The 16738-nt window shown below is 41.2% G+C and overlaps 1 protein-coding gene across 1 annotated transcript; it reads right to left on the reverse strand.

Moving 5' to 3' along the window:
* Positions 1-1203: 1203 nt before the first annotated feature.
* On the reverse strand, positions 1204-15232 carry LOC139468528 (uncharacterized). The gene is made up of 11 exons (XM_071250540.1): positions 15083-15232; positions 13184-13258; positions 12895-12948; positions 12131-12215; positions 11044-11213; positions 9401-9506; positions 6442-6612; positions 5864-5899; positions 5443-5554; positions 5031-5117; positions 1204-4247 (listed from the first exon to the last, which is right to left on the reverse strand). The coding sequence occupies exons 1-11, from the start codon at positions 15211-15213 to the stop codon at positions 4123-4125; spliced, it is 1152 nt and encodes a 383-aa protein (XP_071106641.1). The 5' UTR covers positions 15214-15232; the 3' UTR covers positions 1204-4122.
* Between the last annotated feature and the right edge of the window lie 1506 nt (positions 15233-16738).

A 16738-nucleotide genomic window follows, 5' to 3' on the forward strand; every position in this document is an offset into this window, starting at 1 on the left:
TTTTTCTCATACCGTACACACCTACTTATATAACATATGTCACAAGATCTTCCGATACGTTTCAGCGGCGGTCGTTTGACATTTTCAATACAAAATACATTTGGGATTCGGTTGATACAGCTCAGCATTAATTAGTTGGCTGGAGTTTTTGCCGACTTTAACCCATATTTTGTAGATTTCTGAGAAGCTTTCTAATTCTGTAAGATTATCCCTACAAAACCTTTCAACATGGAGTGAGTGAGTTGGGTTTAACGCCGCTTTTAACAGTATTCCAGTTACATCACGGTGTATCAGCTTAATGTGGGAGGAAAGCCCGAAGTGATGCAGGTCTCAGACCAGGTCTTACCACTTCGGTGAAACCCACGTGCACGGGTATGGTGCTGACAAACCTAGAGACATATTCGGGGCGAACCGGGATTAGAACCCACAATCATAGGTTTCTGGCGTGCCAAAGGGACGCAACTCTGCACAGCGAATCACGGCGCCTCAGACGACTGGGCCACCCGTGCACCTAATTGCCATGACGGTTAACTCAATTTATATCATTCTTCAACATATTTCCATGGTGGTCAACTCAAAGCACATCACTCGTTCGTCACCATTGCCATGGCCAACTCAATGTATATCACTCGTCCGTCACCATTGCCATGGCCAACTCAATGGATATCACTCATCCATACACTCTTACATACCACTGTGCATGTAATCCCTCACACAAAAAGAGGTGGTGGGATAACCCAGTGGTTAAAGCCTTTGCTTGTCATATGGAAGACCCGGGTTCGATTGCCCACACGAGCACAATGTGTGAAGCTCATTTCTGTTGTTCCCTGCTGTGATATTGCGTAAAACCAGTGACACCATCTCGCCCGCACACAGAAGCACATTTATATATCTGAAATAAACTACAAACGCGCAACGCATCACAAACATAGTTTGGACATCATGTTGACGACGAAACGTACAACTACTACCAAAGCCATTACCGTCGAGTCAACAGTTCTTCCACAACGCAAACATTGATTAAAGTAGCGATTTAATTTCGAAAACAACTCTCTTATACACAGCTGTCAAAATTTCGCTGAGGCCCTTTTCCCAAGAAGTTAATGACTTCAACATGTGGCTTTAATTTACTATTAGCGTCCTATCAATCTCCGTGATAAAACACGTCACTAACACCGATGTGTTCCCACTGAACGTGATGTGTTCCCACTGAACGTGACGTGTTACTGAACCAGGCTGATGTTCAACCTGATGTTCAAAACGTCACTGGTGTTCATCCAGCACTCACGGAAGGTTATTTATACCATAATCCACAAACATCTCCAAGCTGAGAACACATGACCTGACATCGAAAATATGCAACTTCACGTTCAACTGAAAGCAGTTCCAGTAACTGTCTGTACTTGCTAGACTCTGCAGACAAAGGTTCTGTATATAGTGCAACCCATCTGGCTCCTGTCAAGATACATTTCACCATGAGTGCGAGATCTTTTTCAATCCCGTACACGACCAAATATCACACGCTCCATTTTGGCCCACTCATTCATGGAGCGTGCATCTGACGCTGTAAATAGCAAACCATCAGCGGCGCAGCCAATGTTTTTATGAGTTTGAACCCAGTGCCAGTTGTATGCTGCCGGCGTGTGAAGACGCCTGCTCTCCTCCTCGGCAACACAGCCTGGGAGGTAGACGGTCGAGCCAGACAGTAACCCAGGGCTCGGTAAGCAGATATGTTTACATACTCACACACCAACTGAGCCATCAATGCTATGTATACATACATACTTACACATATAGGGGATATGGCGACCCAATGCACATACCAAGGGAAGTAACTCTAAATTGAAGTCCTCTGAGGCTGGTTGACTGGGTGAACCAGACAACTCCGACATAGGTGTTCAGCCAAGGGCATAACACTAATTAGGCCCGTGGTTTAAATAATAAAATTGTAAAAACATTTAAAAATAAATACATTCAAAACTCCATCAGTATTCTTGTTTTCCTTCCACTTGTGAAAAGATTGATTTCTTGAAAATATGCATACACAGATATTGGGCATGGGTAGGCAGAGTGAGTGAGTGAGTTTGATTTTACGCCGCTTTTAGCAATATTCCAGCACATTCACACATTGCACCCATGTCGAGAATCGAACCCGGGTCTTACGATATGACAGCAAAGGCTCTAACCACTGGGCTATCCCACCGACCCTTTCTGAGTGAGAGAATACATGCACACTGGTATGTAAGAGTGTATGGACTAGTGATATACCATTGAGTTGGCCATGGTAAAGGGGAAGGAGGAATGATGTACACTGACACCAGAAATGGGCTTCACACATTGCACCCATGTCCGGAATCAAACCCGGGGCTTTGGCGTGATGAGTGAACGCTTTAAACACAAGGCTACCCGACTGCCCCAGGTAGGCAGAGAAAAAAGGTGAACGAAAATACATGTGAACTCAATAAGGAAGAAGGCATTTCAATCAAACATTTGTGAAAGGAATGCTCTTGTATTCAATAACAAAGCTTGTATCAGTTCATGATTTCATTACATATATCAATGTCAATACTACTCAGTAGTATCTGGACTAAAATACAGTTTTTACAGCATGAAATTCCAAATACATAATGAAATAGAAGAAATGCACATGTGAGTGAGTGGGTGAGTGAGTGAGTATGGTTTTATGCCGCTTTTAGCAATATTCCAGCAATATCGCAGCGGGGCACACCAGAAATGGGCTTCACACATTATAACCATGTCAGGAATCAAACCCGGGTCTTTAGCGAATGCTTTAACCACTAGGCTACCCGACCTCCCCAAATGCACATGTGTAATAGGCTCTCCTGTATAAACCTTGACAGATTACGCAGCCAGTATCTTACAGATCTCAACTTTCGGTCATAGGATGTAAAATATGCAATGATGCATATATACATACATAACGCAACTATACCACATGTATTTTTTCATTTCAATTTCAACAAAGTCGTAATTATCTGCCTAGTAGATGGCTGAAAAACTTCTGATATATATTCTGTTTTTACATCATCTGATATGTTTTTAACAACTTAAACATTGGACGAAAGTTAAATAGGGTCTCTGCTTCATAGCATGGTGTCCAATGTCTGTCAAGGTCTATAGGTCTGTGATTCAATAATGTTCATGCAATAGGTTGGGTGTACAGTTCACCCATACATCAAATGTTGACAATCATATCCTGGTCACATATCAATAAGAAATATTACATTGGAAACTAAATTGTAATGCGTCACAGCATTTTGTTTGGTATCATATTTCATATTTTCACCAAAAACGTGGACTTTGGATAAGAATCATCCAATTTATTAATTATGTCTGTATCACTATACGCCTCGTATCCTCACCTAACTATTATGGTACATATCATAAAACTTTCTGTATCCTACCAGTCCTTGCTATTTGGGTAATAATTTACCGCTAGATTATTAAATATGCATATGAGTTTGCATAGACATGAAATGAGTTTGAATGACTTAAATCAAACATGCAAGGAACGTCTCAACCTAGTCAAACACATATTTCAGGTTTGGTTATCCACGGGTTTGTATTTACGTGGAACAGTCTCTAGGATATGTGCGTTATCGAAACACCATCTCCCAATACACAAATTGTGTGCCTGCTGTGCAACGTTCCAGCCCTGTTTCTATGCAGACATCATGGAGATACATGAGGGTCCTGATGGGGGAGGTCAGTACAGGTAGGAATATTTATACTTCAATAATTCTGTGCGAATGTGTTATATAATCTTATTCAGTCTCCAACATTTATTCTTATTCTACTTTCAACTTAACACAATGCGATCGATAATGAGTCTATATTCTTGTTGTTTCGACTTTTACAACTAAAACAAATTATTCATGTTGCACTAATCATTATTTCATCATGGTTGTATGTTACGTTTTACGGTAAAATCAGATCAGTGTTATGCTTATGATACTGCATCTTAGTTGCTGTAGTCAGTATAACCCATCAACACCCTCACACAGCCATCAGGCTGCAGTACGAAGTAGCGAGGTGAAGCCTGGATATCGAGTCTCCATGTTGTGTAATAATGTACAATGATGATGGCGGGTACAGGGGGCTTCACTTGTAGGAGGGGGTCTTGGGGAACGTGCACCCGGACTGCTGTATAATGAACTGGCCCGCCCAGTGGGCACACCGCATACAGTCTTCCACCGACTTCCCCTGCACTAGCTGGGACAGGAACCCTGAAACATCAGAAAGAGGTATACATGTTAGTTTAAAGAACAATATAATCAGGCTGGCAATGGCCCATTTCAAAATAGCTGCAGAGTTTGAATTTTAATTTCACTAGGTGCATGTAAATACAATTCATAAGGTTATCACTCAAAGATCATTTTTAGTTATGATTTCAATAAGTTGTCTTCCCAAAGCAAGGGAGATAACAGACTATAAAAGTCCAGTTTCCACCCTTGCCGAACTAGGCTGCAGTTATGGAGTTATATTCTGGCTGGAATAAGAAGTCAATGCACGGTCCAATAAAATTTGCGAAACAAACTCGACATCCAGATCATAAACAACATGGATTCAACGTGCAGATTTCGGTCGACTTCAGGATTTGCAAAAGATGTGTACAATCATCTTGGCGTCGACAGATATTTTCCAAATCTTTTAATGTTTTTAATCAAGGTGCTCATGTGATTTCATGCACTTTGCGAGGTAAGTGCCATTTTATTTCAATATATATCATGATCATCAATCAGATCATCTTCACTGGGTGCTGTCATTTTGTTTGAAGCAAATGTAAGTGATATGATCTGTGGAATCTGATTGGGCAATAGGAGAGCATCGAAGCAACATAACTCTTTTATAGTCAGTTACCTCCCTTGCCTTGGGAAGATGCAATTCTACTAATAACTTTCAATCTTGCAAAAAATTGCGGTCTTTGTCAAATAAATATTTTGATACCATATATCAACGTAATGTCATGTTGATGGCATAGATTCACCTCCATCTTACATACTGCTCACCTCCAACGAATGCATCTCCAGCACCGTTTGTGTCGACTATTTTATCAGCGGGCACAATGGTGGCTTTAAACTCACTAATTTTTCCATCTGGAATAAACAGACATGTACACCTGTAACACAGTCAGCATCAACAAACCCATGTGACAGTGTGCTTACAGACCGGAAACAGTTGCCTCCCTTTGACAGGAAGTTTTGTCTTTTCAACAGATAAAATTCTTTCAGAAAGATGTGTAATCTGTTATTAAAATTCATTACAATTAATATGAGTTGTTCTAACAAATTTACTCTAAATATCATGGGTTGAAATTTAAAAAACATTCAGAAAAATTGTAGTTTTGCGTAAACTTGAAATAGACAGCAGTCAGCTGATGTTTATAACAATGATGCCATCAATGAAGCGGCCCACACTTACTCTGGGCGACTATAGCAGGTAGTTCTCCCTCTGTGATGATGACAGTCCGGGGCCGACTGCTCTCTTTTGGTAGACTGGCTATTTTCAGGGCAATTTCCTTATGATCCAGAGTCTGAAACCATCAGGAAATTGCTGCACCCAAACATAGTTAAAAACCAACTTTATTATAAACAATACACAGAAATTGATCTCCCATGGAACAAACCATTCTAAGAGTTTAAGAATAAAGTTCATGTATTATGCATGTTGAAAAATTCTAAATACATAGAGCTTGTAGTTAGATCTGAGATATTGAAAATGTAAAGTTTACAATACACAAATAGACAAATAATGAATGGATGAAAACCAAAGATGTGCTGCTGTGACATATGATCTTCTAAGTGTATTTGCAGGTGAGCTACAAAATCTAATGGCTACTTACGTCAAAATCATTTGCTTTGGCAAATTCTTCCACTTCCTGAAAAGTAAAACAGATAATTAGCAACTTTGCATGAATGATGCACTCCATAGCAATAAAGTTCTTGTGTCATGCTAATTTATAAAAAAATATTGTAGCTGAAAAACATGGAGCAAGGGCCATAACTCTGTAGAAATGTACTTAGGACACGAATTTGCAAACTCCTTTAAGATCATGACCAGTACTATCAGTGTTTAAAATTTCATTTCTCTAAGTTAAATAGTTAGAAAATGTGTCCCCTTTGAGAAGCGGACGGACGGAGGAAAGACAGAAGGACTGACAGACTAATGGACCAATGGACGACCTCCGCCCATATATATAAGTAAATTCTTATTTTAAGCTAAGCAGTATTTCATTAAATTAAAGTCATTAACTTTCAAGTTTTATACTCAGTGGTTATTTCAGTTTATGCTAGTTAGCATGACCCATAAAGCCCATTATAACAGGTTTCCAGACTATCAGGGTTTCACTGTATAAGAATATCTGGGGAAACAGGATCATGAGACAGAATATATTATCAGTCAGATGCCACGATAACTTACATTTTCATTTCCGAAGACATAGTCGACATAAGGCATAAGCTGCATCATGGGTTCCTTGAAGAACTGGCACAGGAATGGCGCCGACAGGTTCATGCAGAAGGTCTTCTGCTTTTCCAGGGAATGTCGAGCAATCTGCATCATGGCCTTGGGACACGCAGTCAGCGGGAAGCCCTGTAACACATCACCAACTGCCAACTACCGGCCATATGCTGTATTGTGGGAGTATCAGTGAGTGAGTGAGTGAGTGAGTATGGTTTTACGCCGCTTTTAGCAATATTCCAGCAATATCACGGCGGGGGACACCAGAAATGGGCTTCACACATTGTACCCATGTCGGGAATCGAACCCGGGTCTTCGGCGTGACGAGCTAACGCTTTAACCACTAGGCTACCCGACCGCCCCTGTGGGAGTATCAAAGCTTTAAGGCTTACATGTACTTTACAGAACAATACATGTATAAGGTGGTTGTATCAAGGCCAAACTGTAAGTTGTCCCAACAAAGTTACATTTACAGAACCTTTGCGAAACAGCAAATCTGTAACCTACTGATCATTTCCACTCATAGTTCCTCACAGCTGAAAACAGAAGATAACAGGTAAGGTCCAAGTTTTGCTTTTTTTCAAATATACCTGGTAATTGCAGGTATTTTTGAGGCAGTTGTCATTATTCTACAGCTCAACAATACTCCATCAGGACTTTATAGAGGACTATAGGGGCATTTCCAGGTCGGATGGGCTTGCACCAATGTAGGGAAAGAAAACTAGCTATTCAATAACCTGCTGAAAGTGTGATGTAATATTAGCTTGCCCTATTGGTGGAAATAGAAAAAGTATCTCAAGTATGGATGTGATGGATCCCTGAAAGTTTGGTGCATTATGATAATCTGTGCTGTGGTATGAGTATCAGTCGAGGCGAGGTGAGGTGAGGTGAGGTGAGGTGAGGTGAGGTGAGGTGAGTTGAAATGGGGGTTTAACATCGCATCCAAGATTCAGGGATGAGAATAGATATTTTCCTTTTCAGCTGAAACATCTTTGCAATGGAGCATGGTCCATAATTTTGGGGGGGGTTTTGGGGGGGGGGGGAGCCATAATATTTTAAGAAATTAGTGGTCACTAAAATTCGCTGATCCGCGAAGGATTCTCATCCTAGCAGATTACTGCACTTATATAGCGACATGCATGCACATGTGTCTGGCTGCTTGTACTAGTCCAGATTGATGCTGATTTATAGTGCTAGCCCACCGAGATACCATGCTGCAGTTTAACATGAATAGCCCACTCAGACACAGTATACTGACTGCGAGCCAACCAGTCCTTGTTGTAGCCACTTAATAGTATCACGAGGTAATGCACTGATACAATACAAGTATCATATTATACTTCTCTAAAGAGTGAGTGAGTGAGTTTGGTTTATCGCCGCTTTGAACAGTATTCCAGTCATTTCACTTCGTTTGAGTGGGGGTGGCCCAGTCTTCTAAGGTGCCAAAATTCGTTGTGGAGAAACCTATAGTCGTTGGTTGAATCCCTGTTTAACCAAATTATGTTTCTAGGTTTGTAAACACCATACACATGCTCGTGGGTTTCACCAAAGTGGTAAACGTCTCAGACCTGCATCACTTCGGGCTTTCCTTTCCTCCCATATTAAGCTGGCACACAATTCTTTCACATTACTTTTACTATAGTTAATCTGTAAAGGTGTGACAGATTTACTGTAGTGACATGAAAGAATTGGATGTTCCTTAATTTCTTTTGAGTAGTATATAAGGTGACATGAAGAAAAGTGTGGACTTAACTGGTACAATATTATTTTCTGTTTGTTAGTATTTTTACTTGCAAACACTGTTCTGGTCACTGTTACAAATTGACTGAGGTCTATATAATAAGTGTTTTAGTTGAGCTACTACTCACTTTGATGAAGAAAATGTTATCTTAACATGTCAGGTTTTGTGTTTTCAAGTATCATATCTATCGTGACCTTACTCTCGCGACATGTATCGTATAGTGAATCATATCTATCGTGACATTACTCTCGCCACATGTATTGTATTCTGTATCATATGTATCGTGACCTTACTCTCAACACATGTATCGTATTGCGTATCATATGTATCGTGACCTTACTCTCAACACATGTATCGTATAGTGTATCATATGTATCGTGAGCTTACTCTCGCCACATGTATTGTATTCTGTATCATATCTATCGTGACCTTACTCTCGCGACATGTATCGTATTGCGTATCATATCTATCGTGACCTTACTCTCGCGACATGTATCGTATTGCGTATCATATCTATTGTGACCTTACTCTCACGACATGTATCGTATAGTGTATCATATGTATCGTGACCTTACTCTCGCCACATGTATCGTATTGCGTATCATATCTATCGTGACCTTAAGCTCGCCACATGTATCGTATTGCGTATCATATCTATCGTGACCTTAAGCTCGCCACATGTATCGTATTGCGTATCATATCTATCGTGACCTTAAGCTCGCCACATGTATCGTATTGCGTATCATATCTATCGTGACCTTAAGCTCGCCACATGTATCGTATTGCGTATCATATGTATCGTGACCTTACACTTGCGACATGTATCGTATAGTGTATCATATCTATCGTGACCTTACTCTTACGACATGTATCGTATCACAATGAAGCATTACATAACAGTCCTCAGAAATGTTTTGAACCTTTGAAAGGGAAGTTACTTCTCCATGCACAAATTACCAGTTCAACCAACAATTGATCACCTTTATGTTTGGAATTAGAGACCTTTAATACTGACTCTGTTCAAGATGTCAAAGAAGAATTCAGACAGGTTCCATTGTTTACCATGAGTTTCAGATCTGATTTGTTAACAGGTTAACTTCCGAATGTAAGGAGGGGACGTGAAGCGAGTACCCAGCATAGCGATGAGGTTGTTAGCTCACTGACAGTATAGGTACCTACCGCACAGTAGAAGAACTTGGCTTTCTCCACAAATGCCATATTTTCTACTTTATCAAGATGCTCTTCCGTGAAGCAGTTGGCTGCAGCTAGGTTAGCAACAAGAGATCTGAATTGCAAATATTCAAAATATTTAACAGGGCAAAATTCCAATTTCTTGGAACTCTTGTAAATCATATGTACACTGAAACACTTTGAAAACTCATATTCATTTTTTGGTACTATTTGGAAAAATGGCCAAAAAATCAAATTAAATTGTTCTGTATGTTTAGGCATGAGGTAATAAAACACAACAATGCCGGTGTTTGGTTAGAATTTCATTTGATGTGTTTTGAGATGACCTCAGTACAAAAATACATTATGTCTGAGGCTTGAAAACGTGATTATGTCTTCCCATAGTGTGTCAGTATTGAATCAGGAAAAGGTCACTTGCCTAATGAACACCTAAATCTGGCTGCACACCCACATGCCCCTCAACCCACCATGATGCCGACCACATCCCTCCCCCAGGCTTCACCACCCTCACCCCAACATCAAACCCTCACCCACCATCACGCCCCTTCCTTCACCATCACGCCCCTTCCTTCCCCATTACACCCTCCCCCCACCATCACGCCCCCTCCTTCCACCATCACACCCTCACCCTACCTTCATGCCCCTCCCCCCACCATCACGCCCCCTACCCCACCTACACGCCCCCTTCTTCCACCATCACACTCTCACCCTACCTTCATGCCCCTCCCCCCACCATCACGCCCCCTACCCCACCTACACGCCCCCTTCTTCCACCATCACACTCTCACCCTACCTTCATGCCCCTCCCCCCACCATCACGCCCCCAACCCCACCTACACGCCCCCTTCTTCCACCATCACACTCTCACCCTACCTTCATGCCCCTCCCCCCACCATCACGCCCCCAACCCCACCTACACGCCCCCTTCTTCCACCATCACACTCTCACCCTACCTTCATGCCCCTCCCCCCACCATCACGCCCCCTCCTTCCACCATCACACCCTCACCCTACCTTCATGCCCCCCCCCCCCCACCATCACGCCCCTTCCCCCACCATCACGGCTCCTCCCCCAAAATCACGGCTCCTCCCCACACCATTACGCCTCCTGACCCAAAGATCACGGCCCCTCCCCACAAAATCACGCCTCCTCACCCCACCATCACGCCCCCTCCCCCACCATCACGCCCCCTCACCCCTCCATCACACCCCTTTCCCCCCCCACCCACCCACACACACACACACCCACACACACACACACACCCACACCCACACCCACACACACACACACACACACGCCTCCTCACCCCTCCATCATGGCCCTTCCCCCCAGCACCACGGCCCTCACCCCACACCATCACGGCCCTCAACCCACCATCACGCCTCCTCCCCCTACCACCACACCTCCTCCCCCACCATCAAACCCTTCCCCCCACCATCAAGCCCCCTCACCACACCATCACCCCACCATCACGGCCCCTCCCCTACCATCAAGCCCCTTCCCACACCATCACGCCTCTTCACCCCACCATCAAGCCCCTTCTCCCATCATCACGGCCCCTTCTCCCACCATCACGGCCCCTCCCCCACCATCACGGCCCCACACAAACCTACTCAAACCCATGAACCTACCTGTCTTTGCCGGTACACACAACAGCACATGTTCCCGTGGGCTCCTTGTCTGTGTACTGAAAGCGTACATTAACCCCTGCCTCCTGGGCCTTCTGCTGCAGGATGTCGCCGTACTTGTCTTTACTGACGCAGCCGAAAAATGTGACTGAGTTGGGTGTACCAAGTAGCCACTGACAACACAAACAACGAGAGGTTTGCAATTTGAATACAACCAAATATCATATCACACAGTATATACTGATAATCAATTTCTGCATAATCATGAAAAAATAAAGACATAGATGCAGAGTGTCACTATTATACTACTGTATTATATTGGTATTACAGTAGTATGTACAATATATTATAGTAGTATATATATACTACTCTTTAGGGACTGGTCATTCATTCTTGAGGGAGAAGAGGGGTGAAATTGGTCTCAGAACTGTATCATATTTTGCTGCCCCAGACACACACGCTTCCCCCGTCATTTTAAGTAACATTTTTTTAGTAGTATATATAATCATACCATTACGTCTTTCCAGTTATTTAGCATACAAGAATTCACAAGGTCACATCATACGTTGGAGAAATTTGAAAAATGAATTTCAATATAGCTGTTGTAGTGGTCATGTTTATGACCAGATAATAATTCTTTCAGTGTATTCTTATTTCAGTGTATTCAGACTTTCATATATCTTTGTTAGCACATTCTAGAGACACTATTGGGATCATATTTCTAAAGAACATGTTGAACACTTCAGGGATTTATCTAGACCTGCTCAGAGGCCGACATTCGTCCCCACGTCTGCAGCAAATGTCAGTAAATATTCCCAAATTGACTTAAAATTGGCTAATTTGAGTAAAATATATTTTCTTGTCCCCAACTGCCTGCCAAGGGCACTTACTGGTACCAGTCGTTTGTAAACCTGGCAAAATCCCTTCTCTTTCGTCATGATCATCCAAAGGTGTCCAGAAGGTGTTAAACTTTTTAACAAAAGCAATATGGATATAATCTCAATTGAACCTTTGGTTCAAGAAGGGTTTTTAATAGTAGTTTTATAAGTGTTAGTATTGCTGTATTTACTGTTATGTAGGTTCCACATACCTGAGCTACACGCAGGGCGTTGAGAGTGGCGCCACCTGGGACAAAGTCTACCTGATCCTTGAAGGTGGCCAACATGTCATCGTATCTATGGGAGAAACCATCTCTGTTACAGCAGCAAGCAAACAAGCACCTCTTTGATTACCCAATGACTTCACCTCTGTTTGACTCCTTTTATGCTTAACTTCATACTCCCAAATGTATGTAAAATTGAATCATTTTAGGGTGATTTTAGTAGTGATGGAACTTGAATCCTGTGTATCATCAACATCTGTAGTCTGTATTACCATACCTTTTTGTTTTTTGTTTTTTTGCTTTGTTTTTTTGCTTTGTTTGTTGTTTAACGCCGCACTCAGCAATATTCCAGCTATATGACGGCGGTCTGTAAATAATCGAATCTAGACCAGACAATCAAGTAATTGGCATCATGAGCATCGATCCATGCAAGTAGGATACGATGAACTGCATCAACCAAGTCAGCGAGCCTGACCACCCAATCCCGTTAACAGCCTTTTAATGCAAGCATGGGTTGCTGGAGACCAATTCTAGCCTGGATCTTCACTGGACAACCTGGATCACCAGGGGCGGTCGGGTAGCCTCGTGGTTAAAGCGTTCGCTCATCACTCTGAAGACCCTGACATGTGTACAATGTGTGAAGCCCATTTCTGGTGTCCCCCACCGTGATATTGCTGAAATATTGCTGGAATATTAAAATCAAACTCCCTCACTGTAATCAACAAGGTAACGACACTGAGATAGATACTCACATGGGCTTGTGCTTGTCATCGGCCAGGATTGCATTGTTGGCCTCAAGGTCATATCTAGGAACAATCATCACATAGTAATACATTCACACTGGATGTTTCCAAAACAATGAATACCATTTGTTACACATCTGTTTAACATAGTAACTGTGGCAGTGAAAATAACTATGATTCTAAATGTTCTCCTGAACTTCAGACATACAGAAAGTCATTACTAATATGATATCGCTTGGTAGGAGGGGCTCACAAGGACATTTATGAAAAAATAACAATAAAAAAATTAGATACTCACTTCTTAAGGAATTCCTCTGTTGCATTGACAGAGATATCCAGGAGAGGGTTGCCGTAGCCAAGGAGAACGCCTTCACTGTAACATGAAGCATGGTGTCACCTTACAAACCAACTTTACAAAACACTAAATCTGCTCCATCAGTCTGTCCATGGTAAATGTCCATATTTACTTCTTGTATTGCTGAGCATATAATAGTCTGACTATCCCACTCAGTGTTTGTTCATATCTGCAAGCAGAGCTACAGATAAGCAGCTTATTTGCGTAAAATACCTCCCAAAATATTCAAAACCCAATTACTTTCAAATAACTTGTGTAGAGTGATGAATCAAATATAAATAAATTAAATACACAGATAGCTTTGCTCATAATATCAGCCACTGGTTTGTTAGGCCTTCCAGACTCAATTATTTACATGCCTCTGTCATATGGCTGGAATAATGTAGACTGTGACGTGAAACAAACAAATAAATATACTGCTCAGATTATGACAGATTAACTTTAGTCATACGAAAACAATTGGGAGTTCTCTAACTTCCTTGGTGAGGTGAAATGGGGTTTAACGTTGTGTCCAAAATTACTGCACTTATATAGCAATGTGCATGCATGTGTGTGTGTGTGTGTGGCTGCTTGTACTAGTCCGGACTGATGCCGATGTATAGTGCTAGCCCACTGAGATACCATGCTGCAGTTTAACATGAATACCTGCCAAGTACACTAAGCTTTGAATCCTACATAAATACCTGGTATGTAACTGCATCCCTTATTCCAAATATAACCCAATTCTTCATATTCGACAAACATACCATACCTTCCTCAACTTCAAAAGGACACCAAACGGAATTGTAATGTGACTAATCACAATCGGGTCAAACTAGCTGCAAGTGGAGAAATGCCTGTTTACTCAGTAAACAGATACCAAAGTTATGGTGGACTGCCCAGTTTGTTAGGAATTTGGTCTTAAATGAATGTAAGTCCTTAAAATAAAAAATAATCCATGAACATATTGATTGTTGGGATTCTGTCTTCAGTGGAGGAATTAACTCTTTTGTCATCTGAGGAAATTTGAAAGTGTGACATTGTTCTTTATAATCAGGAGTTGATCCTACAAACAGCCTCATCAAGATGGTCCAGTGAGGCCCCAATTAAACTTGCCAGAACTGCAAACTGACAAACACGGTGACAAGACATGTAGGGATATTTAAAATTCTGTTTTGTGTGCAAGTGTTTGTAAGCGTCAATTCTAATGACTCAATTTAGACGTCATGTTTTTCAGTACAGAAAACAACCATTTACCTGGTCATAGCTGTAGTGTGTGAGACAGATCAACTTGTGCTGATCGTATATATACACGTAGACATACCTATGGGCTATGCTATTTCTTATTGAGGGGTTTTACGAGAATAGATATCAATCGAACATTTTCAAAGAAGAAAAATGATTTTTACAATGACCCTAGGACACAACGGATATATATAAGCAGAACCATTTCAAAACTATTGCCGAATATATCTAACGTGACTAAGCTTATCTATGGCGGTAACAGGAATTGACAACACCCACAGGTAATAATGGGACTGTCGGAATTAGCCAATGAAAATACAACATTTTCAACATGCGCGAGCCACTTTCGGCAGGGAAAGGAAAGGATGTGCAGCTGCGTCAAAAAACACCAATGATTCAATTATTGACAAAGGCGGAGTTAATAGTTTGAAAATAACTATGTAAACTGACTAATATTAATCTGAACTATGTAATTTTGTTTATAAACAAAATGTCTAAGTTGAGACACATATTGTAAGCACTGCACGGAGCCGGGCCGAAATATTTTAATTTGTCGTCAAGCTGAGCCACAATTATACAACCACAAGTGCAACCACATGACTATATTATTAAACTCACATGTTTGTTGAAATTGTTTTCTGCTTCTTGACATCAGAAGGAGTTTCTTTTCCCTCCGTTTCGTCGATTCCGCGCTTATTCTCCATTTTGTCAACCGGTGAATACCTTACGTAGTGCCCTCTGCAATACATGATATTCGATCCGACCTAATTTTGTGGTTTCCAAAACTATAAATAGACTTGGGTATGGGCAAGGTGAAGAATACAATGCAGACATAATTTCATAAATTGAATGTCTCAAATAAGTGATTATTCTGACACACCGTTGAATCATTTCTGTTTTTCGTAATGACCGAATTACACACTCACCGGAACGTGAGCCATATTTAGCCATTCAGATAAACCGGAGGGTCAAGTTGAAAATACACGGAGAATATTCCGAATGTCAGTCTAAGGGAAGTCACTCTAAATAAGTGCCACTTCGGATGATATTTCCAAAGCAATTTCAATCATACAAGATCGAATCCAGTGTAAAGTATTGTGGAAAAAGTGATCGAAGTATGTGTCTGGTTTTCAAATATAAAGAGAGAACTGGTTTTCCAAATACTGTTCGACACTCATTCGAACGTGATAGGACGTGTTAGTTCGTTGTGTAAGAATGTACTCTTATATAATATTCCGTGACGAATGCACAGGCTTTGTTGGAAATGGAATCTATATATTTACGTGTTTGTATCGGCGCTAGTTGTCGCTTGGGATAACCTTGTGTAAGAAGTGCTGGATGAATGAACAAATGTGTGTTTCTTCATGTACAATGATGATCTTGAGCGATTGACCCTAAGGGAGCTGAATTGACGGGGACTGTCATAACATAAAAGACGGCTTGAATAATATCATGTAATATGTATTTATCGTGTAAAATACATGTCAGCTGACAAATGTTGTACTTTGTTTAAGTGTTGATAGATTTGATGGAGTCATTACTCTGCAGAATGTTGAAATATTTGGCCATTCGTAATATTTAGATGGAATAGAGAGAAATATGTTTGGCTTGGGACCCTCGAATCGAAACAGATAATGAAATTCGTTTCCGACACCTGTAAAATTTCAACGCGACATTTTTTGTGCCGGTGGAACTTGGTAGTCCCTTTATCAAGTGATCAACAGCTGAGAAGGGCCTAGTTATATAGCTAAGATTATAAAAAAAACACAAAAAAACAACGAATTGTGTAACAATTGAAGACGGGATGAACCTTTGGGACGAAGCCTACTCAACAATGTGTTATAATGCTACTGATACCACGAGATCCGCTTGCGTGTCTGTTTTCAGAACAAATCGAATTCTCGATTTGTTGTTCAAAATAATCCAGGATAGTTCGTACTTGGACGTGATTGAAGGATAAAACGAATTCATTTCGTGGATAAATTGTATCAATTTGGCCCCAATGAGCTCCCCATAACATACAAATACCACCTTTACATCTGCCTTACAATAATATGTTTGTGAGAGAAACTTGGTGTCGAAATACAACACAAGTTTGGCGAGCATGAACTCAGTCAATCTATTGTAACGACGTCACATAAATCATTTCCGACGTCATAAACACTGAAAGACGCCATCTTCAATTATTTGCGACAATGCGTTCATATGACGACACGTTGCTGAGGACGTATCCGCAAACAATGAAAACCACAGAACAAACCCACCATATATATA

Source organism: Haliotis cracherodii, unplaced genomic scaffold, assembly GCF_022045235.1.
Source record: "Haliotis cracherodii isolate W230 unplaced genomic scaffold, xgHalCrac1.p SCAF_2, whole genome shotgun sequence".
Classification (NCBI taxonomy): domain Eukaryota; kingdom Metazoa; phylum Mollusca; class Gastropoda; order Lepetellida; family Haliotidae; genus Haliotis; species Haliotis cracherodii.

Coding starts and splice junctions, on each gene's coding strand:
- LOC139468528 (XM_071250540.1), bottom strand. CDS start 15,213: ATGTATTGCAGAGGGCACTACGTAAGGTATTCACCGGTTGACAAAATG. Junction 11,214..12,130: donor ACGCCCTGCGTGTAGCTCAG/GTATGTGGAACC, acceptor TTGTGTTGTCAG/TGGCTACTTGGTACACCCAA. Junction 5,118..5,442: donor ACCTGCTATAGTCGCCCAGA/GTAAGTGTGGGC, acceptor TGTTTATTCCAG/ATGGAAAAATTAGTGAGTTT.